We start from the raw sequence: 25,199 nt of genomic DNA on the forward strand, positions 1-25,199 counted from the left end.
GGCCATCCTTTTATTTGTCCAAAGCTTGAAGAAGTGTTAACAATCGTAAAAGAAGGAACATTTTGGCTGAATGAAATGTCATGCTTACATATATTTTTGTGTGTGTTCCCTACTGAATATTGAATTCATAATTCAAAGGTTTAATACATGACCCCATGACTTCTTATATAAACCTAAGTTATAGTCTAAGTATGCCTCATAATGCAATATTTGACGTCCACAGTAAAAAAAAAATCGGGGGAGGACTAACACACACCCCTACCAAGGTGTCGTCTTTAATTACTCCAGGGCAGCCCCCACCTTTATAAAATCCTTTATTCACCTCTGGCCCTCCCATAAATGTTCAGGCCCCTATCTTAATCAGTCGGAGGAATTTTTAATTTATTATTACCATTTATTAGCACAATCTTGCATTTACAAATAAGTATATAGACCTTACTTACCATCTAATTATGACTGAGAATGCAAAACTAGACTACTAAATTTTTAAGTTTTTGTTTTCCTGGAGTAGGACCCAAAACTGGTTCAATGAACACAGGGCAGCACGCATCCTTGCTTCGCCTCTGTCCTATCCATAAAAGTCACTCCATAATGAACGGAAGGAGTCTGCCTTTTAATATCTTGACCAATCTTGATTTTTTTTTTCCCCCTCATATACACGATATACAGATAGGAAAATCCTCAGCTATTATCTAAACGTAATGTGTTCAAGCTATACAGTTCAGGAAATGCTCACCTATGATCTACACGTAAATTTTAAGGTCCAATCAACAGACCCTAATTTCAGATTACACTTATCGGTTGATTGTTCTTCGCGTGGAAGAAATCATAACGCGTGTTATGACCAATAGGCTATAATATGACACTAACGGCGATCCATAGTCGAGTGACAGAGCAAACGTACCATACTCGTTATAAATATCATACAGGCCAATGATAATATATATAGGAGAGGGATATATTGTATGAAGGTAGTTTGATGTATTGGTTGTATGGATGTGAAAGGAAGAAGCATTTGGCGATAGGGAGTAATGGTTGGGTGGTAAAATGATGTGGATTGAGTGTTTGCCAGGAAGAGAGTTATTGGGTTACATTTTTTACGGTTTTATTTCATTTATTTTTTCCAGTTAATTATCTGCTCTTAGTTGTTCGTGACCCTCGGGGTGCATTTTTCTCTCAAACCTCAAACTCACTTTCTTGCACACTTCCAAAACACTTCTATATGGCTTAGATAAGACAATGATACCAACAACAACAACAAAAAGTAGATATGTTAACAAATTGTCAGAAAGTTTCAAAACACAAAATAATCGTTTTATTTATTTTGAGAAGAATCTTGTTTCTGCTTTACATTATATTCCGTGTAACTTGTGCAGATTAATGTTTCCTCTCCCTCCACTCCATCCACCCCTCTCCCTCTCTCCACATCTCTTTCTCTCGTACCCTCTCTATCTCTTCATAAACTCAGTTTCTAGTCAGCATGCTCTTTCATAAAACGAAAAACGAAAGAAATGTGGAAGTTCGATACTACAACTTTGTTGATTCTACACTTTTTTTGGGCGGCAGTATAATTTCGAAAAGAGATATTTATTTATAATCCTATTAATTTCTTTATACTGTATTGTAAATATTATATTTTTGATTGTCAGCTAAACAATAACATGCCAGATTGCAACATTTTTTCCCACAAAAATATGAAGTTCATTATTAAAGTTGAGAAACACATTGCCTTCAAGAATAGAACTCCAAAGTCTCGCAGAAACAACTATAAAGCTTTGCAATGGAGTCTTGCTTATTTGCAATGATGAATTGGAAAATTAATATGACGAGTACATTATACTGTATACATTATATTGTCCGTGTATGAATTATGTAACAAACGTACTGTATTTCATGAATTATATCTGAATAAATGAGATGGGCCAAAAATGATTCTACGCTTTATCGAATTTCGACGACGCGTCCACAAACCTATATCGCTTCATTGATTGGTTACTGACTTACACACCACGTATAGTAAACATATGCTATGTCCCCTGCAGTGGATTACCATAAACACAGCTTGAAAACATGTCATGTTGGGCAGGACGTCAACAATTCTAATCTTTGGAAAGAGTGGTTCTTCCGTATTGACAATTCACCCACTCAACCCCCTACCGGTGGACCCTACAACCACCAAATCCAAGGCTTTGCTTTTATTTATTCCCTCTTATAAATCACTCATTCACCCTTGGAGCAATTAACGGACCACTTAATCACCTGTTGATTAACGTTAACAATTATAACAATAGAGTTAGATGATTAAAGCTTTGGGGTCGCTTCGGTTCCTTTTCAAAACTGAACAATAGTTTAATCACCATCTTTTAGCCAAGATCGATAGGTACAAGACCCTATATATGCCAAAGTTTCGCATTCGTATTTTCTTTAAATCCGGACGTTGGTATACCTCTCAATGCCTGACTGAGTGAATGTTCCTATTGTGATGATCATGACGGGCGTTAATAGCTCGACTGGGACCACGAGTCCACAGAATACAAAAGGTACAAGACAATCAATCAAAGGAATCTGCCGCTTATTGTTTATCGACCCAACTAAAACCTTTAGAGACCCCGTAAAAAGAAAATTAATAGCCTGTCTGTGCTTGACAGCTAGGGAGGTGGAACAGTTAACAGAAGGAATCGATTTCATATGTTAAGAGACACAGATAACATATTACGCTGAAGGTATTACCACCATGGACCGCACAGGTTAATCTTGAACCGTTACGTCGGTATAGGGTTAGGGCCCCTTTACAGAACCTGAAACAATCTTAATTTAAAAACTAACAGTTTAAAGCAGAAACTACAATTTTTTTAACATCCCGAAAACTTGTTCCGTCTGAAAATGACAAAGTTTCGATGAAACTGCCTATGTGAATAGCGCCATCTTATTAGACGTTTCGTCCGCTGCTTGTTTACGCCTTCGTTAGAAGACAGCAAGTTGTATGATTATTAAAGCTCATTCAGCCATCTTCATCTTTTCCTCGTGAGTGTCTTTCTCTTATCATCTTCTGTGAGCTGTGATAGATTAGGAGGTGTTTTTGTAGTTTCATCGGCAAGTCGAGTCAACCGAACAAGTAAGTTCTAACCGCGAGATACAAACAAAGATCGCATTTCTTTAATTTTCTAAAATATCAGAAGATGTTTGTTGGTCGATTTAAAAAAAAACAGCAACGATCTGTTAAATTGAGGACGTCAGTGGAAAATATACACGTGAGTATTTTAAGTCACGTTTCATTGGTTACTGTATCGCTGGTCATCGCTTGTAACCTCAAGAATGTATAAAATATGATAATTTCAGTTGATTCCATAAATGTTGTGTTTTACAAATAAGATTCTAATATTCTTTCCATAGTAGGCCCACTGTAAATTGAAGAAATTTTTTATGTAACTGCATAAAATTGTTAACTTTGCCGAAAGTGGTAACAAAAGATGAATAATTAGAATATATACGTGTAGCCTATATAATACAGAGCTCATGAAAGGAAGCGCATTGACCCAACGTCAATCTTGATAGCTTCGTCCCATTGTTGATATATAAAATGTTGTGATTTATTCATTTTTATGCAGATACATTACGCAACAGTCAAGTTGTGATGGCAATGTGAACAACAGCTTTGCCTGTACTCAGTTGTGTTTCTTTAAAAATGAACTGATTTTATCATCTTGAATGGTCAATTGTGTGACTTTTTAGGGTATAGGATTTTATTTTTAAGTTGTTAATGTGTGTGATGACTTCATCACAACTAAACAGTAATTTCAATTAACATGTAGAGGTTTTCACATTGTAACCAGTGACAAATAATGAAAAGCACAATGACCGTTTGAGGTGTTGGCAATATATGCCAACACAAAGATTGTTCAATGTACTCTGAATGAAATGAATAAATTAAAAAAAAATAACAGTTAATTATGCATTTAGAATAATGTGTACAATTCCAGTAGCACATGAACGTAACGAAGAAGATTCATTGGAAAGCTCCCATGTAACTGCAGAATAAGGGACTGTTACTGCAAATGTCATAGGCGTGTTATGTAAATGCTATATTTTTATTATTGTATATTTTTTAATTTTATTATTTATGTATACCGAAAGACAACGCAAACCTCGACTCCGCGGAGTTATGTATATGCTTAAATTTACGATGTTTATATCTGCACATGATGGCTATATAGTGCATATATACACAGTACATATTATCTATAGCATATAATATAATAAACAAATATGCTTTTGCTATTTTCCGTGATTTTAAGAAATAAACAAGCATTTGGTTTTCAAATTTTGAAATTAGCCAGTAGCAGTAATTCTGTTAGATATTTAAATTCTATAGTTCACATGATGGTCACGTTTTATGTATTCATAAAAGTCCCAAGTCATAAACTAAACGCAAGAAAGGTATCATAAAATTCCACGGATTTTTTTTTATTGATCTAACGTCATCAAAAGAGCTAAAACTTTTAACTATGGAATATAATCATTACTTCTTTCTCGTATATATATTCTCTCATACATGGAAGATAAATTTCCCGAAGTACCATTTGCTACCGTGCCAATTCACTGAACTTACGTATGTCACATTATCATATAGCCTAATTCCTCCATATGGTTGTCAAAAGACGGAAAACACTGCTACAAATACGCGTTTCCACTAAAGGTACCGTAATTAAAAACCAATGTAAATTAATCCTTAACTATACTAAGCAAACTACGACCATTCGATATAATTTTGTTTGTGTAAACAAAGAATAGAATTTCTTTTGTCACGCATTCGTTTCCAAACCTTCACAATCTAAAGTAAACAGAAGATATAGGGACAGAATATATAGTTTCATTCACAAAAGAGATTGGTATGGAACCAAATATAACCTATTTTAAGACCACAGGTTACCCAACTATACTACTCGCGAGGCGATAGAGGAGTTTCTTCTAACGGAGAGAGGTGGTAAAACTTCAGACATTTTCGCACGACAACGTATTTACCGATGCATGGGATGTGGTATTGTTATAACATCCCTCATTGGAGCTTTCGAGTTCTAATTTACACTTAAGGTTAAATGGTGAGATTGAATTGATATAATTAGACAGGTTTCAATACAAATTCTACATTATAAGTTAGACATGGCTTTTAAAGACACATGTTAATCCTGCATAAAAAATAAAACATGTACACGGCATATACAAATATAACATTAGAACATTTCAAACACCTAAACAAATGTAAGAAATGTACTCGGGAAAGCAAAATTGTAAACGAGTCACTTTATTTTCAGATTTTAAGGTCGAGTCGAGAGATTTTCCTGGCTCGAATCTTGCAAGTCACTGATTCTTATACTGTATAATCTCTATGGAGAAAATTACATATTAATTTGTTCGAGTCTTGAGTTTTGAAATTTAGTACGCCATACACAGTCTATAAACATATAAAGCAAACTTTGTGTTTTCAACATTGACGATTGTGAAAACGTGAATGGAAACATTTACAAAGACCTACGGAAATGATGTGACGAAATTAAGGAGAGTATAAATAGGTTGAATATAAAAAGAATGATAAGGTTAATTTGGCAGCGTTGCTGTCTTGAATACTATAGCGTATAGGCTTTTGAATTTGTACCCAATCATTAGTGCTAAAATAGACTGTGTGTATTGAAGATGATATGCTCGCCTCCCCTCCCCTCTCGAACTTCTGCCCCAGACCCCCCCCCCCCCTCCCCCGCAGTTTCACCACATTCATCTTTCGATATTGCGATATATACTTGCATAAGATGCAATACATATCTACGACGCAGATAATAGGCTGCATATATTATTATCAACTTGTGAATAACCAAATTTTTCATACCCGGTTAATTCACACATCCCCATATATAGCCGTATTGTATGACAGTGTCTCTTGTACTGTCAGTTCTCTAACATCTTTACGGAATTATATTGCTTACTATATATTTATAAGTATGCAAAATAATTTTATATATTTTATCGATCTTCTGCCATGAAAGTACAGTCCTATTTATAAAATCGATTTTTCTGGTTGGAGGCAATCGGAATTACGTTAAAGGAAGCGTCCGGATGGCATCCTTGCATATACGAATTAAAAACATGTCATGCAGCATTAGAGACCTTGCATTACTTCGAGAAGGTTTTAATGTACCGGAATACACATAACATGTGTAAGTTCTAGTGTAGGCTTCTGTGAATTATTTTGTATATTTGTATATATATATATATATATATATATACAAATATATATATATATATATATATATATATATATATATATGTGTGTGTGTGTGTATATACCGATATATGTATATACAATAACACTTGGAAGGTCAGCATTCAAGAATACCAGAAGGTTAAATAATGGTCATAAATATTTTTAAATATTTTAAAACAAAACTTACGGTCGCCATTCAAAGGTCTATTCCTGTTAGGCCTACACTAATTTTGTTTTGAGTAAATCTGATGAATTGAGGGAATATTCAGGGACTAATTTTGAAATTTTGATTTCATTTTAGTACACTCAAATTTGTAGAAGAAGGACAACTGATGACATTTAAATATATTTCGATCGATAACACCTGTAAGTGCAATTAATGTGCGTCTGCACGCAGGTTTCGTACCTATTACTTCATGACCTTCATTGGCTACCTGTCAAACTGCGTATTGATTACAAGGTACTCCTGTTAACCTTTAAATGTATTCATGGTATTGCGCCACACTACTTGGGTGAACTTGTTCAAAGTTATACCCCAACTCGCCGTCTGCGCTCTAGCGCCCAATCATTGCTCTCTATGCAACCTGTGTCCACTAAATCTTATGGCGAGCGATCTTTCCAGTACTCCTCTATGGCGGGCCATCAGTCTCAAATCATGGGAGATCGACTTATACCGATTTAAATCGACATATACCAGTTTCCTTCGACATATACCAGTTTCCTTCGACTTATACCAGTTTCATTCTACATATCATCGATTTAAATCGACATATACCAGTTTCCTTCGACATATCATCGATTTAAATCGACATATACCAGTTTCATTCTACATATCATCGATTTATTTTACTTATCATCGATTTAAATCGATGATAAGTAAAATAAATCGATGATATGTCGAAGGAAACTGGTATATGTCGATTTAAATCGATGATATGTAGAATGAAACTGGTATATGTCAATTTAAATCGACATATCATCGATTTATTCTACATATCATCGATTTATTTTACTTATCATCGATTTAAATCGATGATAAGTAAAATAAATCGATGATATGTCGAAGGAAACTGGTATATGTCGATTTAAATCGATGATATGTAGAATGAAACTGGTAGAAGTCAATTTAAATCGACATATCATCGATTTATTCTACATATCATCGATTTATTTTACTTATCATCGATTTAAATCGATGATATGTAAAATAAATCGATGATATGTCCATTTAAATCGACATCTACCAGTTTAAATCGATGATATGTCGAATTAAATCGGTAGAAGCCAATTTCCGTGGACTTATACCAGTTTCTAGCGTCTCAAATCGACATATACCTATTTAAATCGACATATCATCGATTTAGCTCATTAACATATTCCAAATCCCGATTTCGGTGATGATTGACATGTGAAGATACGTCACGTGAAGTCACCTGACAAGGCGGGCGAATAATTGAAAATAAACACGAGCACAGTGGAATGCATGATTTGAGCTTGAATACTGTAACTGTTAAACCCCATGGGTATATACTTAGCTACATTAAAACGTAACCTTACAGTAGGCCTCACTGCAGAACAATATCATCTTTGTTTATAGTGTAACTGGAGTAGGTAATTGCATCTGTGTACGTACTGTGGGCCTATTCAGTTGCATGTGTATTCCTATACTATAGCGCCACGTGTTCGAGTAGACAAGCCCAGTTTGCATTGATATAATTGCACGTCATTGACATATCTGTTATTTCAGCCTTATTGTTACACCGACATCTTTTTGCAAGTAATTGTTCATAATTACCATTGACATACTGTATAACCATGATGAACACCCTTTCTAGCTTCGTAATTTTGGAACTATTAAATTACTCGCCCGCCTTGTCAGGTGACTACACGTGATGTATCTCCACATGTCAATCATCACCGAAATCGGGATTTGGAATATGTTAATGAGCTAAATCGATGATATGTCGATTTAAATAGGTATATGTCAATTTGAGACGCTAGAAACTGGTATAAGTCCACGGAAATTGACTTCTACCGATTTAATTCGACATATCATCGATTTAAACTGGTAGATGTCGATTTAAAAGGACATATCATCGATTTATTTTACATATCATCGATTTAAATCGATGATAAGTAAAATAAATCGATGATATGTAGAATAAATCGATGATATGTCGATTTAAATTGACATATACCAGTTTCATTCTACATATCATCGATTTAAATCGACATATACCAGTTTCCTTCGACATATCATCGATTTATTTTACTTATCATCGATTTAAATCGATGATAAGTAAAATAAATCGATGATATGTAGAATGAAACTGGTATATGTCGATTTAAATCGATGATATGTCGAAGTAAACTGGTATATGTCGATTTAAATCGATGATAAGTAAAATAAATCGATGATATGTCGAGGGAAACTGGTATATGTCGATTTAAATCGGTATAAGTCGATCTCCCATGATTTGAGACTGATGGCCCGCCATACTCCTCAACCCTCCTTTGGAATAAACTCCCACTCAACATAAAGAATGTCGTGTCTGTTAAGATGTTCAAAACTGTTTTGAAGACACACACCTGTTTTCATTGTCATAATTGTTATGTTTACTCTTATTGTATATTGTGTACATATCTTTCACTTTCTTTTGTACAGCGCGCCAAGACTTTATTGTAAGTTGCGCTATATAAGAACTGTTTATTATTTTTATTATTAATTATTCCTCTTACGTAACCAACAAGGCTCTGCAAATCTCGATGAGAAAGAAATGAACGACGGGGTCTCTAAGACCACCTTGGAAAATGACCGTTAATGACCATGCGTCAATGACGAAAGTATTTCATTGTGGTATATTTTATAACTTTCGTATAAGATTGTCACATAGTCTTCCAATACCCTCCTAATAATATCTCTTATTTTAATTGCAATCACATAGAATGTTCAATATATAAATTTAAGTGAGTGACTTTTCAGTTTATATTGATCTCTTTACAGATCTATCTACGACGCCAAATGAGCGATCATCGTAAGCATTAACCGAGGAGTTGCCAACCTGCTGTGTAGATCAATTCAAGAGCTTTACAATAACAGCCGTGTATAACTGTCCAATCATAATTAACAGTCATGTTATTATCGTTCCACGCGGGATGTCATAAACGGCGTTCGATAATGGAAGCTTTTCATACTTTTTCTCGATCGATTTCAGTTTGCGATGATAGAATACACAGCTATTAATGGCAGCGAAGTTGTATGTTTACATGGTATTAAAGGATGTGTCGTAACAGGAGCACACGAGAGTATCATTTTCAATATCTCATGTAGAAGTAATCTAGATATTGTATCAAATCAGAACCGAAACTAATGAAATGATAACCAGTAACAACATAGAATTGTCAATAAAAGCAAACGAAGGAATACAATTTTTTTTATTGAATTCTCATCAAATATTTAATATCTTGCAAAATAACTTAACTTGATTCAGATCTCGGTCAAAAAGACGGGAAAAACAACACAGCATATCAAAACAACAAGAATTAATGAAAGCTTAGGTATAGCACATAATAAGAATTCTGTAATAGGCAATTCAGACAGAGTAAATCTCAACGTTGTAATAAAATATAACTAAGAACAACAGCAGCAATAATCAATGATCAATAACTATCTCCATCAGGTCTGGGTCGATCATATGTTCACTAATTTGTTTTAAAGTATATAAACTTCTAATCTTTTAAGAACTTTTTGACTTAGAAGACTATAACATAAACAATGAATAACGCTTCCGACTCCATGCCCACTGAAGAAATCAGTCCAATAGGGGCAGGGATATCACTGGTGGCTCTTCTGACCTTTGACATCGCTGGTAGCATCGTTTTAATGTTTTCACTTTATCTTCATCTCCGAAAAGTGAAGGAGAGGCAACTAAACACGCGAACTGCTTTTCAGTTATTGTTGTATTTCACGATGATTGAGTTTGCATACAGTACTTTTGTGGAAAGTATTTCAGTTGTGTGTTACCTCAACGCATCGTTCAATTTGACGATGTCTCGTGCTTTATGCTTATTTCAAGCTTGGGCTGGTTTAACATTAACAGGCTCCGCTACATGGACTATGACTTTGCTAGCTGTTGAAAGGTTCTTATCTGGAACGAAACCAGTTTCTTCACAGGGACAAAAGAGAAGACGTGACCGATTATTTTATACTTGTTACACAGGTATTACCATTTCCGCGATATTAGCTGTCGTCCCGGTAACCAGAGAGGACAGCGTAACAATCTTCGATCCATCGAGAGGTTTCTGCCATTTTAGTTACAGTGTCAACGATGATCCTCTCATGACGTCATTTTGTATATGCATAATCGTTTTGACCTTGATATTATTCCAAATCCAATTTTATTCATTTGTGAACCTTTTATGTGAGGAACGCCAAACAGTGAAAGCAGTTAAGAATAAGATCAAACTTGACTATGAAGAACAGAATACATCAAGACATCAGAATCTAGCAATTTATCAAGAATATTGGTTATATCGAAGTAAACACCGGAGGACATTTGGAGGCAGACATGAATGGAACTTAACCGCCACCGTACTATCATTAGTCGTCTGGTTGTGGGTGTGTCTATTACTATTCCTGGTGAGTTTGGCTTGTCGATGTTATGATATAGGCCTAACTTGACTTGTTGTTGTTGTTGTTGATGTGATGATGGATAGAAATCGGTGGGGAGGAAACGGGGAAGAGAGGGAGAGGGGGAGGGGGACTACGGGAGATTTAAGGTAGGGAAGGGTGATTTTGCGTAGATAATTTGGCAACACGTATAAGTTGTGATCATTCTTGCAGACACTAGCAGGAAGTCAGACATATCTTATACTGTTGGCTGAAAACTTCATCTCAAAATCTTGGTCAGAAATCTTCAGATATATTTGATTGAATTTTTATCCACATAAACCCTTCCGTACTCCAAGAAGTAGATAATAGTAGGTGTTTTGTCATGGTTTCATCATAAGAGACAATGTTCTAAAGCTGTTTTATTTGAATAATAATATTGCTGCTGATTTATTGTTTGTGCTACATTTGGAAGGTTTGCTTGATTTGAAATGTTAAGCTCAATTATTTCATTATTGATATCTCTTATTCGGTTTTTACCATAGACAGTCATAAAAATCTCCTCGATAAAAAATGATATTCGGAAGCGGTTAAATGACCTAGAAACTTTCTTAAATAATTAACTTTAGCCACCAGAACATTTCAAGTTTAAGTTTCACTGATTTTCTCTAAAAGACAGTGTTTTGTGATCTCCAAGCTGAAGTCAGCATGTGTATATACTTTTAATCACCCCTAAGTATAATTGTACCAACTGTCTTTCTTCATTCAAGATCGATTTATTCCTTTTATACTAACAGGTCTCATTAGTCAAATCTCAGTTAGGAGGAGAGGTTTCTCCACAGATCAGGTTTGCTGCCGTGAGCATGCTCTCCATTCATAACGCAATCAATCCCTTCCTGACGATCTTCATTTTCGCGCCATTTCGTCAAAGGGCATTACACTTCATAACGTGTGGGCGAATAGAATACAGCAGAGATGATTTCATACTAAGTAAATATCTAGAGCATGACGTCAACAGCAACAGCGAACCTAATTGGTGGAGAGTTGTTGAGCGCAACCAATGGGACGAGACCATACCTTCTGAGAGACACAGGAATGGGACGTACGTCTATGAGAATGACGTTACTGATGATGTAGATTCATATTATGAAAGTGAATACGAAAGCAATAGAAGTTACAGTCATGATGGTTAGTGCACACTGCATATATGATTATACGAATGCATGAGAATGAATGAATGAATGAATGGATGGATGGATGGATGAATGAATGAATTAGTTTCGTGCAACTACTACATTTCTCACATAGTGGTATATTTGAACAAACTGTTGGCCATGAATCGCCTAATAAAGTAACTTGCCGTGAACATATTGTGTATGTAATTTAGTCACTTTATAACTGTCGTGATTCACCGCTTCAGCGTTTAACCTGATAGAACAAACCAAAATGTTATTGTAGTGATTTTCATCAAAAAGTTATGTAAGAACCATTACGTCTATTACGTTATATTTTCCTTTCAGATGTAATGTCTGGTCGTTCTACGCAGTCAACGGTTCCATCAAGTGTTTACTATCTGAACGATGACGGTGCGGTGGATGTAAGTAACGATTACCTTCTTTCGGTACCGGTTAACCGACCCGGAGCCGGTAGCGGAGAGATTGTTGAACGGATATTCATCCTCCACGAATCTGCAAAGATTGGTAGCGATGGCAACGGGTTAATAAAGACTTCATCAGAATTAATAGGAGAGGACGTGTCAAATTCTCCGAAACTAAGAAAAGTTGTCCAAAGCTACAGGTTTCAAGAAATGTTGAAACGTAACCGTCGCGACCGGGAAGATATCTCTCCGCGATTATTTAAAGTAGTTCCACCAGATTCATCTTTACTGCAAAGTGAATATACTATGAGAGATGCAGATAGCAAGGTCACTAACGAAGGAAAGCAAAGTGCTACCTTTATTGAGTCTGTCCAAATGACACCTAAACTGAGGCGAATTGTTGAATCACCAGCTTTTAGAACCGCTGCGCTTCAGTCGGATTCTTTCGTTATAGATTCTGAATCGAGTTCGTCAAGCCCAGAACATTTAAGGCGAAGTGGACCACATAAAGCTTCAAGAACGGAACAAGGCAATGTTACTAGTACCCCAAAGCTAAAGAGAATTGTACAATCTCAGAACTTTAAGCAATTTGTCATGAGGCAACAAGAAAATACAGAATCTTCGAAATTAACAAAGGGATCTAAGACACCTCATCTTATAACAGTGGTTGAATCGAGATCAAACCAAAATGGCGCTGTTGCTAGGGCCAAAAGTAGGAGGTCTGTTCTATCTCACAACGATGTAGAACTGTTAGAGTTATCCGATGAAAGCACACAATCAGTCGATAGACAAATAAATACACCAGGAAAAAGGAGAAACATCGCTAAAAAGTCGCAAGAAAAAAGTCTCGAAGGTTTGAAGAGAAAAAATGTGCGAGCGAAATACATAAACAGCTTTCCACAAGAAACTGCTTTGCTTCAAGATGTTGGTGCTAAACCTCTCCAAATATTGGGTCTGTCACCAAAGTATAGCAAGAATAAACCGGAAGAAAACGGCTTATTTTCAAAAGGAGATGACAGACCAGAAATTCTGAACGCGCTTTTCCAAAAGGCATTGCTGGTCGGTAGTTCAACGAAAATAGTTGATGTAGACGAATTGAACGAAACGACTGGTAGCAGTAGCGGAAGACTAGCAAAGGGATCACGTGATTCCTCTCATGGCCAGTCCATGGGCCGAAACAAATCTGACTCTTGGGGTAACGGCCTTGACGGAAAGGAAATTTTAATTGATGCAAAGTTTTCTGCAACTTCAACAGGAAGGGACAATAAGGAATATGTTAAAAATGCTACGAAAAGTGGAAAGGTAACTTTTCAGTTAGATGACGAGACACTCAAACAAAAAGAAAAATTAGACAGCGATCGGGTTGCAATGGACACCTCGGGAAAGTTGGGTAAGTCTTCAGCGACAAATATGGCTAATTTATCTCTGAAGGATGATGAAGGTGAATGTTTGGACGTTAAAGAAACATTTATGGGGAAAACAGATAAGTTCGTCATGGATAAGAATGATTACAAGGAACAAACAGTTGACAAATTTGCTGACCAACTGAGTCAGGACTGTAATGTTCAAGGAGATGACTGGGTAACATTTAGTCATGAAAACAGTGAAACGAGTATTTTACAAGATGAAGCAGTGCGTAGCCAAAGTAACAATTTTCAGGAAGAGGTTTCATTACCAAATAAAGCGTTTCCTGATCAGAAAACTGAATTACAAGAGAAAGTAGCAGAAGAAGATGAAACCGAAACTAGTTTTGATAGAGGAAGGGTTGACGTGGGCCTCAAGGGAAAAGCAGTAGAGACACTGGATGACAATAGCAACAGAACATCAATGAACGATAAGGGTAGTCGGGTGCCGGAGGTACCAAAGATTGTGATTAGCGAAGAAGGTTCAAATGGTATCGGGACAAGCTAATGCTAATAGACAAGGATTGACACGTGAAAGCCACAACAGGTGTAATAGAACAATGAATGATGACGTCACTAATCTGGAGGACACTGAAGGGGAACGTATAAAGGAGGATCTAACTGGTAATGGCGAATGCGATGAGGTTATGTTACCAGTTATTACATTAAACGAGTTTGGTATTTCTGAATTGGGGGCCGAGAATTCTTCAATGGCAAATGAACTGAAGAAGGGTAAGTTTGGTCAAAACTACCATTTACCAAGTGTGGGTTACAAGGTGAACTCGAATGGAAATGAGTGCTTAGAGAATAGCCCTATAAGGCATCAAGTGGATGTTTTCGTAGAGTCAGTTATACAGAACATTTTAAAAGAAAATGGCGAGACTGATAATAATAACAAAGATGGCATTTTATCATAATCTATGTTTCAAACAGGTGGATGGCATTGTAGGTAGGGGTTATTTGGGGGGGGGGGGAGGTGAGGAAAGGCATTTTAACCACATTCTTAGTGTGGGACGAGAGTAACCTCAGCATGAACATTGTAACACATAGGTTTTACCTGGAGGAGCTGGTGGGGGGGGGGGGGGTAGATGGTGGGGTTTCAAGCAGAGGACCATTGCCTTCTGCGTTCATTATCGGCTAGACTGATACTCTGTGAGCTTTAAAAGTTTCCCCGACTGATGTAGGTGGGTGCACAGACCTCACATGAAAGAGACAGAGGCGAATAAAACTGTTTATATAGGAGACATGGCATATATAAAAATTATATTAAAAAATTACAAAAAAAATGAAAAGATAAATCGACACAAGAACGATTTGATAAAATTCAAATAAATTTTATTTTTACTTTCTTCATCATATTATATTAAAAGTCATCTTATGATACAGATATTTATTGACCAATAATTTCTAGTCTTACCGGTCAAAATTAAAACTTTGATGTTGACCTCATCACACGGCTGAATATTTCTGTGAAATAAGAAGTGATCGAGGGCCAGCCCTAGTGAGATGCAGCATCAGAGATGAAGATGTCATTCCATCTTCTCAAAGAGGGGTGACTAATTTTATGATTTAAAAGGCAATACCAATAAGGCACTCCAGTGTTTAAAGAGGCAGTGTTGTCCCATCGGTTCTAATGTGTGACATATCCACTGTTTAACAATCTCTGAATAGAAGTAACAGGATCGCATGAAAGCGCTCACCCGCATGTGTGCACACCTGTTAAACTTGCATAATGACGCACTGGGTGATTGACTCGGTTCATGGTCCCACTTGTGCGGTTGCACCAAATGAGAAACATGCTTTAGAAAAACAAATACATGTGGGTTGACTTGAAAAGAAGTCTGTTTCAATAATCACCAAAACAGCATCGTATATACTTATATTGACCAACTCCTGGTACCGTTATGAACTGGCAGTCTTAGACTGCAGCTTGTCATATTTCGATATGACAGCACCCTTTGTTAATTTGTAGGTGTGGCTGGAGTGTCACATTAATTGACCCCAGCTCGATTGTAAAGAACATGACATGACCGAAGAATACCTGTCTTTTGTTTATTCTATCAAGAATTGTTTAAGTAACTCGGCCTACCGAATATGATGGACGTAAAGAGTGAAGTTTGTGACAAACAGACTCTGGATACAGCAACATGTGATGATTACATTTCTATGGTGTCATATCTCACAATTTGTGCGACAACGACTACATTTCTGTGATGTCATCTCCCACATTTGGTGCGACACGATAAACACATAAAGTGTATCAGAGTATTTCTCTCCAGATGAGGGTATTTTAACATCTATGGCAAGAAATGAATTGTCAAATATAAAGAGGGTTTATTTCATTTTATTATTAAATATTAGTGTCACGCATTATCTGACTTATGAAACAAACTTGACACATTTCGACATTTTTTATTAAAGTGTATTTTAGGTCAGGTGAAATTTTCAAACACGACCAGTGAAGTTTGAACTCAAAGGCATCTTTCAATTTCCAATAGCTTATGGTTTATAGGTCAATGCCGCACTCACTTCCCTCCGTTAGAAGTCAATATCATGTTCGAATTCTCCCTCATATCTTTCTAACCACACCTACCCCCTCCCCTTCTCCAGCACACCCCTGGTTAGTATGTTGAGATCAGACACTCCAAAAGAAAAGTGTTCTTTTTCTCTTTTCCTTTTTCAGAAAGTACAAAAGAGAGTGGTTTTATACTTCTCAACTGATACATTTGTTAGTCAATCTCAGGGAATCAAGTAGTTTTTAAAGTTTGCATAGCAGTTTTTAAGGCTCTGGATTTGGTCTCTTTCAACATGCAATGTTTCCCGTGTACAGAAACCTGCTATACATCTTTGTACTTGTATAGCGATTTGCCCATTTGCATAATACTTTGTGATGCGATATTATATAAATAATTTGCAGAACCTCCATATTTCTATTTCCATCTATAATTTATTTCCTTATTTCTTATTTCCATTTCTTATTTTTTTTTTTTTTCAACCCTGTTATAACTGCTACACATCCCCTTTTCGTTCTTCCCTGGTGAGGAGGATCGGGAGGTCAAAGATAAAACAATCTTCCCCATCTACATCCACAAAGTTGTTCAAAATAAAAAATATATGATCACGGCCCATCCCTCTAGAAGATATCACATTAAGGTCCCAAGATCCTCCTCAAGGTAACCATGAGATATGTTTTGACTGCCAAGTTTTTCTTTTCTTTTCTGCATAATTTGAGTGATTGTCAATATTTCACATCTTCCCGGGTCTTTTTCATTCCACTTGCCATTTCTTGAAGAAGTCGTTCCCTTTGTCGTCGACCACGATGAAGGCCGGGAAGTCCTCAACCTCGACCCTCCAAACAGCTTCCATGCCGAACTCGGGATATTCTAAGACCTCTACCTTTTTGATGCAGTTTTGAGCGAGAATCGCGGCAGGGCCTCCGATAGACCCCAAGTAAAATCCACCGTGTTTCTTGCAAGCACTCGTCACCTTCACGAAAGAAAAGAGAGAGAGATAGAGATGGATGGATGAGAGAAAATAGAGCGTGAAATATTTTTCCTAAATAATCTGAAATGTCTTTCTTAACCAAATTAATTAAAAAAAAAATTGAAACCAGATACAGTCGAGTTATTTCAATAATGTTCTGCATAGGTAACAAGGGCTATGTTGATTGCTCTTTTGTCAAAAATGGAAAAATTTTGATGTTTACTCCTCAACAATACTGAAAATGTAGGTTTCACACCCGATAGTTATTATTAAATATTAATTGTTATTGTTAAAGAAAGTAGAATAGATAAGGTAGGCTATGCTAGGTCTTATCCTTTCTTACTCCAGAAATTTTTTGGGGGGTTTGCTCATTTTTCTTTTCATATTGTTATTATTATAATTATCATACCACGAGAATGTAATATAACCCGTTGGTTAATTTACACCATTAGACCTCAACTTAAAACTCTTCACCATTCCAAGTTATAAATAAGAAAAGGACCTAATTGGTCATTTATAAAAGACAACAGTTGAGTTAGCAAAATGGCCATCTTTAGAATAAAACTACGAAAACAATTCCAAACCTGTCTGCTTCGGTTGCCCTTGGCGAGCATCACCATGGAACCACCAGCTGCTTGGAATTCATCCACGTATGAATCCATCCTACCGGCTGTGGTGGGACCAAAGGATCCAGAGGCGTACCCCTGTCAGACAAATACAAAAAATTATAATCATAATCATAAAAGAAGTAAGCTCTCTGGTAATAGGTAGTAATTTATCATATTAATTTTATTCAGTGACTAAAACTGCAAATTAGAACAGAGATGACTTGTAGTATTATAATAGTCAGGTAAAGGAAGCTGATGGAATATTGTTAAAGATATGTTACCAGCAGGCCTGACGAGGGGTGGGGAGGGGAGGGGGCTAGTGAGGGGATACATACCAGGGACCCAGAGTCAATTAGGGGGTGTTGAAAAATAATGATGGGGACTGGGAATTATGAAGTAAAGAATAATGTATTCTCATTTTCATAACATACTGAAGGTTAAAACTGAAGAGGTGTGTAAGGTGTGGGGAAGGTGATAAAATTGTCCCAAGGGCTTGTAATGACTCTTGTAGGCTGTAGCCTCTGAGTGGGGCTATAGCCCAGGAGATTGAGGCTAGCTAAGGGTCCCAAGAAAATATGGGATGAAGAATTATGTCATATACAAATGAAAGAAAAATGAAGTCTTCAAATGGAGGTCCAGTGATGTAATTGTCGCCACGGCCTGATGCTGGAATGTGAACACCTACTCTTTGTATGATTAAGAGCATTCATGTGATCTGTACAATTAAATGATGGTCAAAATGGAAATATGTAATACAGACAGAACTGGCCTTTTGTTTCATATTTATTAACCACTATTTGACTCATTTCTGGCTACTTCCTTTTGTCATTTCATCCATTTTTGTGGAAATTACAATCATTTTATTTATTTCCGAAAGATGGTCCACAACCTTAATAGCCCCTCTTCATATCCCTATCTCCCCCACTCCTTCTCCCCCCTTGCCCCTTCCCTCCCTCACGCCCTGGATCTTATGAACAAGCGAACCGAATCTTACTGTAGGAGTCTTGGCAGGACCAGCATAATACACAGGATGGTCTTTGATGTATTGTGGAAGGGAGCCCTCATCTTTCAACCTCTCTAGTAATTTTGCATGTGCGATGTCCCTGGCAACGACTAGAGTCCCTGTTAGGCTGAGCCTGGTCTTGATCGGGTACTGAGACAAATTACGAAGAATTTCACTCATTGGTTGATTGAGGTCAATCTGTAAAAAAAATTTAGAGAGATGTTTAAAATATTTTACACTTCTGGACAGAAATTCCTAGACCTCTGAGTTTGTTTTGATATCAAATCTGTCACTTTTATTTCTTTTGAAATCAAAGAATTCACAAAATAGAGAGAGAATGTTAAGGAAAGTGAGATTAATGGAAACAAAAGTTCCAAGTACTCTTCATTAACGAATTAATGACAATAGAAGACAATGAAATCCATTGTCTGACATTTTTCTCTTCAGAATATATATATATATATATGTTATAACAAAAATCCACATTTACTCCAAAGAAAATATTATTAGAGAAAACCAGAGAAATAAGATATGACTCATGATTGAAAAATAAGGAGTAAAGTTTTAGGACATATATTTTTGAACTACTCCTTATTTGTCAATTATTAACCATATCTTATTTCTCTGGTTTTCTCTAATAATAATAGTAATAATATATATATATATATTTATATATATATGTATACAATGTTGCCTATTGTATAAAAAAATGATGTTACTGAAATACAGAATATACTCCTGTTTGATATTGTGTATGATCTGGAATATATATTATATTCCTGTTTGATATTGTCCCATTCTTCGTTCCTTCAAGCAAAGTCATACCCTGCTTCCTGCTTGAAACTGAAGCAGCCACTTACGACTTACCTTGACAACATCTCCGCCGAGCTGGTCTTCTTCAACCTCTGGAAGGTACTTGATGGGGTTAGTCTCCAGCTGTTCCAAAAACACTCCGTCTTCTGTAATTTTACCTAAAGCCTTTGGCAAATCGGTTTAAAAAGACAGAAAACCATTTTACTTATAGTGTTTGTTTTAATCAAGACAATTAATTTTAAACAAAGAAGAAGGACTGGTGCCAAATCGGTTTAAAAATACAGAATCCATTTTACTTATAGTCTTTGTTTTAATCAAGACAATTTACTTAGAACAAAGAAAGAAAGACTGGTGGAAAATCGGTTTAAAAGGACAGAATATGTTACTTTCACATGATTCACATACAATGTTTTACTCTCTGGGTTGCCATGGAAACTGGCAGAAGACCAAGACTGGCAGAAGACCAAGAGAGTACAGTACAAGATATAGTTATATATAATACCATCCAACTTGTTTACCTTAATTTAAGTTTTTCTTTTACCATACCTTTTTTTGTTTTGCGCCTTGAGCACCCAGCAGGGCGGATATGTGCACATTATAAATCGCTATTATTATTATTACCTGTCGATCTGCTGAGCATGACACACCGATGCCCACAGGACACGAAGCACCATGTCTGGGCATCCGAACCACTCGGACATCGTGACAAAAGTATTTACCACCAAACTGAGCACCGATCCCCGTCCTCCGAGATAACTCGTGTATTTTCTCTTCCAATTCGATATCTCTGAATGCTCGACCAAATTCGTTACCTGAGCAGAAATATGAAGTTATTAAATTATAAAGGAGGAAAACCAGAAAGCCAACAGGCTTAGAGATGCCTTGCTACATTGTATATCAGAACCTTTATAATAATCCACAGACTTTGTCATCTGGGTCAGTGTAGGCTTCCAGGTGATTATAAAGGGGAATGCAACCAATGTGTCTGAGCAAGCGTTTGTATGAACTGAATGGAATAGTTAGGTACTCACTATATAGCTAGCATATTTTTGAGTAAAATGTGCCAAAAAATTGCTTCAAAAAAAATCTTCAGCATCAATGGAATATTCTTAATTACTTCCATCTCGACCTCAGCAAAGATTCTTAACATGTGGGTTACCAGAAAAATGTCAAAACAAAACATTACAAATTTAAAAATAGGGCACCAAATTGCATAGTAGCTCACACCAGATTTATCATTTTTGAGGAGCGTGTCTCAATGAATGAACATATTTGGCACCTAAATTTATACGCCAGCGGTTTTTCATAACTTGCCTGCCTCCAGACACTACTTGAAACAACTGAGTGTTGGGCTGACTTTGCATTCCGAGTAGTATTACTGCTTTTACCTATTTTTGTGCAGTACGCACATAGAGCGTTAAGCCTTCATCGTTAAGCCTACATCTAATAATGTGTGTGTGCTAACAAAATGGACTTGATTTTCACGGTTAGTACGAGGGGAAGGACTATAAAGGTTGGTTTCTTCAAACTGGTACAACCTGCTGTCTATCTTATAAAAGTCTGGTGTTGATATCAAGTCAAAGTAGAATCTGGAGAGTAAAATTCACCTGATGTGGGTAACGTGTCTAAATATTTTGTGGATGCAAGTTTCACAGTTTTCAAAGTAAGTTCTGCCGACAGACCGCCGATTACGACCGACAGATGGTAGGGTGGACATGCTGCTGTCCCGAGGGTCTGAAACAGAGATGGATGAGAGATTTAAAAGCTATAAGCAATAACTTTTGTTTTGTATAACCCTTAGATTGCTGATGACAACGCAAACCTTGTTAAAATTCGTGAAAAAACTGCTAATATTTGACTGAAATTAACAAACATGCCCAGAATATGCTCACCTTTATTTTTTCGTCAACAAATTTCATCAGTTTCTCTGGATTCAAAAGTGCTTTCGTTTGCTGATAGAGAAACGTTTTATTTGCGGATCCACCTCCCTTGGCAAGGAATAGGAAGTCGTACTGATGTCCTGGGGTGGCGTAAAGTTCTATTTGTGCGGGTAGATTAGTTCCTGTGTTGGCTTCTTTATACATGTCAAGAGGTGCAACCTGATAATTGGGAAATGAAAAACAGCAAAACATTGGATCAAATTCTCACTCTTGGCGGGAAGAAAAAATTATTCCACAGTAATTTACATATTCATGAAAGGAAATGTATATAACACCACTTAAGCAAGGCACATAGGTACCTGATTTACAGGTTTAGAGAACACAGCATTTGGGTATAACCTGAAATCATAAAAAGTTTGAATAGTATAAACATGGTTGTGAAATCACAACTTTACTTTGCACTATCAAACTTATCACAAAGCTTCCTTTGCTAAACCTTGTCTCCACTAAGACATTAATTCTGAGCCACAACATTTCAGAAAATTTCACAAATTTATATTGCAAGGTGATGGTAAGGTTACAGAATTGAGAGTTACAAAGGTAAAACTGAGTTGAGTAAACTTAATGGAGAGAATTCTCAGTTCTAGAAGCTTGTGTGAAATTGGAGCCATTAAACATTTTTCTTACAAGCTACTTAATATGCAGGATCTGCAAATAGGATAATGTTGTTATACAGAATGAACCAAACAATACAATACTTAATAGTCAGTTAAATCTGGGATGGTAGAAAGCCATACATCTCTTGCCAAGGCATCCTAACAGTTTTTTAATACGTAGGAGGTACAGCTAAAATTTGTCAGCTAACAATTAAAACAAAGCTGCAAAAAAACTTACCTGTGAGTATCTAAGGTTAGTGTCACGATAAGTATTAAAAACACCTCTTGATATATGTTCTTCATCTCGTTCATCCGTCCAAACATTTTGACCTCTCTTCCCTGAAAATATGCAAATAGATCTTTTGTTTTAGAACACACGATATGTCCTAATGGAGAACACTTTCAAACTGCCTTAACAGATGTTGACAAGCACATCTTAATCAATCAGTGAGTTGAATTATAAAGATAGGCCACATGGTCAAAACAAGTGGTCTGGTCTGCAAGTTAAATTCTAACAATGTGTCAGCATGGACGCATCTCCCAGTGTCTTAACAGGATGTTGAAACAAACTTATATGACACCTTAGGGTATGTCAAAAAGACAAACTGCAATGAATGGTACCATTTGTTACACATATACAGCATTCTCTTACATCGACAGTCACAAACCCTAAGTACAAACTCAGAACTACTGAGCAACAAATTAATTTAAAAGCATTTCTGCCTTTCTGTGGAGCTTTTCAACATTGCTAGGAGTGACATCCTTATATTTCTGGCTATCCAATGATAAAATAAATTTCAATTCCTTTCCTTGAAACTGAAAAGAAAAATATTAAGAATTCCTTTTGTTTGATGAGGCACATCCTTACCAATGACAATGGCTGTTCCTGTGTCCTGGCATCCTGGAAGCACCATCCCTGAAGCTATGTTGGCATTTTTTAAAAGTTCTAAAGCGACAAATTTATCGTTGCTTGAAGACTCTGGATCTTTTAGTATATTGCTGAGTTGCTGTTAACATTTTTCAAAACAAAATATGAAAAGATTTTTGACACATGTTTGTTAAAGATTGACTATGTGTAGGAAATTAACTTTTGATACATGTTAAATATACGTATTTTCATGAGTCGTGGTTAAATTTCAGTACTTTGCTTATATTTTTTTTAAATTCCCTTTTAAACATTGTATGCCTACCAGTCATAGAAGGCTGTACAGCTTAACACAGAACATGTACAAATTATGTAAATGCAGACACAATAATTACTCTGAATGTCCCCCAAAATGAGGAAGGTAAATATACTATTGTTAATTTCTTAGAACACCAAAACATTTCAATTAAGTTTAATAACCTAATGTCTATGTTTTATTCAACTTCAAATATTTACACATTAGCACACAAATATTTCTACATCCTGCTAATATAACAATTTTTTATTTACAATTTATTTTAGTTTCTAATCTGGAATGTCATCAAATAATTCTAGACAATCCTTCGATTGTGATAATTTTTTAACAACATTGGTGCATGGCAATCTCATAATGTTAGTGCATTTTTACACCAGATTAAAGAGGCATAGTGTACATACTCCACCACCTTTTCTTGCCCCTCACTCTTTTTTGCTATTACTTTTCTCTGTACTGATACAACTTGATACACATAGGTACCTGCAGATGTTTTGGGCGAAGCAAGTGTGCGATGTCAATCATTGCTTGTGAAGTTAACATCGTCAGGGCTTCTGGTTCCACTTTCAATATCTTTCGGCCTTGGACCTCTATGGTTGAAACATAGTCTCCTGTGTGGTTGTATGAGAAAAGGTAGACATTACTACAAATTATTTGGTGAAAAAAAAAATACATTCTTATCACATTGCTTTAAATCAGGAGCAAAGAAATTATTGGATATGAAAAATGTCACCATACCTGTGAGCTTCTTATATGGTGTTTCAACTTTGACATCTTTTTCAAACAATTCCTGATAAATAAATGGCTTGGTAGCAGCTGCTTGTGGTTTGGAAGCCTTTGTTCTAATCAGCTGATGGCAGACATTCTGCGGGATACGCCACCCAAAGGAACAACCCACATTCCTGAAACTTGCTGACAACATCTGACGTGGGAAAGAATTGGGAGTAAAATGTATAAGATATTGTAACTGAACATTACAACATAAAAGGATGCAAAAAACTTCCATACTCTCATGGCAGACAGGCTAAGCCTTATGGGGTAATAAAATTGCTGTGATTCTTGTACAGCTTCTAAATGATTACTTTAGTGTCGAGTGTAACTGTAACGTTAGGAATTGCTGGCACTTAGGCACTAGGCTACAGTACGTAAAGTAGCATTGGGCATGGGCTGATATCACCAACACCCTACTGTTTATGAAAAACCTGTGGTATTAGGAGTACAACCTGTTGTCGGTTTGTGAAACCAATCACCTGTCCTACTTTCTACCCACCCCTTGAGCCAAGCCAACTAAGTAGTCTGCTTTGGCCTTGCTTTATTTTGACTCAAACTTAACTTTAGCAGAACTGGGCCTAACATAAACAGTAACATGATTTAGGCTTAACTTAGGTCCTACTCCTAAGCCTACCCTGGATATTGCAAGCATACTGCAGCATACCACGCAGTAAGTTGCGTAAACTATTTGGTTTTTTAACTGGAGAACATTAAAGAAAGCCTTCTCACTTTCCTACGGGCTTCGTGAAAGAAATCTCAACTTGTCACGGAGCAATGCGTAGCTCTGCTAGCAATCAAACCTGTTACCTATCCTGTTAACAGTTAATGTGACTGTCTCAACTATTGAGATCTATGGGACTTTGCTATGACTATGATGTATCTCCTATTAGTAAAACGGCTGATGTAATTAGTCTAACAATTAATGTCGAATACGGTTTAAAG

The 25,199-nt window shown here is 36.4% G+C and overlaps 2 protein-coding genes across 3 annotated transcripts; one reads left to right on the top strand and one right to left on the bottom strand.

Annotated features, from left to right (window-relative positions):
* Nucleotides 1-2,771: 2,771 nt before the first annotated feature.
* Nucleotides 2,772-14,797, top strand: LOC139976032 (uncharacterized). Of its 2 annotated transcripts, none has more exons than XM_071984423.1 (4): nucleotides 2,772-3,115; nucleotides 9,261-10,895; nucleotides 11,663-12,053; nucleotides 12,386-14,797. In XM_071984423.1, exons 2-4 carry the CDS (start codon nucleotides 10,032-10,034, stop codon nucleotides 14,371-14,373), a joined length of 3,243 nt encoding a protein of 1,080 aa, XP_071840524.1. In that variant the 5' UTR covers nucleotides 2,772-3,115; nucleotides 9,261-10,031; the 3' UTR covers nucleotides 14,374-14,797. The 2 variants fall into 2 exon arrangements, with proteins under 2 accessions (XP_071840524.1, XP_071840525.1); XM_071984424.1 differs by lacking the exon at nucleotides 2,772-3,115 and adding an exon at nucleotides 3,206-3,251.
* A 381-nt stretch (nucleotides 14,798-15,178) lies between these two features.
* Nucleotides 15,179-25,104, bottom strand: LOC139975655 (fumarate hydratase class I, aerobic-like). The gene is made up of 12 exons (XM_071983742.1): nucleotides 24,987-25,104; nucleotides 24,225-24,408; nucleotides 23,970-24,097; nucleotides 23,177-23,315; nucleotides 22,547-22,647; nucleotides 21,665-21,871; nucleotides 21,380-21,506; nucleotides 20,394-20,584; nucleotides 19,827-19,937; nucleotides 18,951-19,157; nucleotides 17,933-18,052; nucleotides 15,179-17,351 (listed from the first exon to the last, which is right to left on the bottom strand). Exons 2-12 carry the CDS (start codon nucleotides 24,406-24,408, stop codon nucleotides 17,133-17,135), a joined length of 1,734 nt encoding a protein of 577 aa, XP_071839843.1. The 5' UTR covers nucleotides 24,987-25,104; the 3' UTR covers nucleotides 15,179-17,132.
* Between the last annotated feature and the right edge of the window lie 95 nt (nucleotides 25,105-25,199).

This window comes from Apostichopus japonicus, chromosome 11 (genome assembly GCF_037975245.1).
Source record: "Apostichopus japonicus isolate 1M-3 chromosome 11, ASM3797524v1, whole genome shotgun sequence".
Classification (NCBI taxonomy): Eukaryota; Metazoa; Echinodermata; class Holothuroidea; order Aspidochirotida; family Stichopodidae; genus Apostichopus; species Apostichopus japonicus.

Bases quoted from the DNA above. Each gene is read 5' to 3' on its own strand.
- LOC139976032 (XM_071984423.1), top strand. From the start codon at position 10,032: ATGAATAACGCTTCCGACTCCATGCCCACTGAAGAAATCAGTCCAATA. The intron at 10,896-11,662 runs GTGAGTTTGGCT...TTATACTAACAG, and splicing joins TGTGTCTATTACTATTCCTG to GTCTCATTAGTCAAATCTCA. The intron at 12,054-12,385 runs GTTAGTGCACAC...TTTTCCTTTCAG, and splicing joins TAGAAGTTACAGTCATGATG to ATGTAATGTCTGGTCGTTCT.
- LOC139975655 (XM_071983742.1), bottom strand. From the start codon at position 24,408: ATGTTGTCAGCAAGTTTCAGGAATGTGGGTTGTTCCTTTGGGTGGCGT. The intron at 22,648-23,176 runs GTAAGGATGTGC...GCATATTTTCAG, and splicing joins AGGAACAGCCATTGTCATTG to GGAAGAGAGGTCAAAATGTT. The intron at 20,585-21,379 runs GTGAATTTTACT...ATTTCTGCTCAG, and splicing joins AGACACGTTACCCACATCAG to GTAACGAATTTGGTCGAGCA.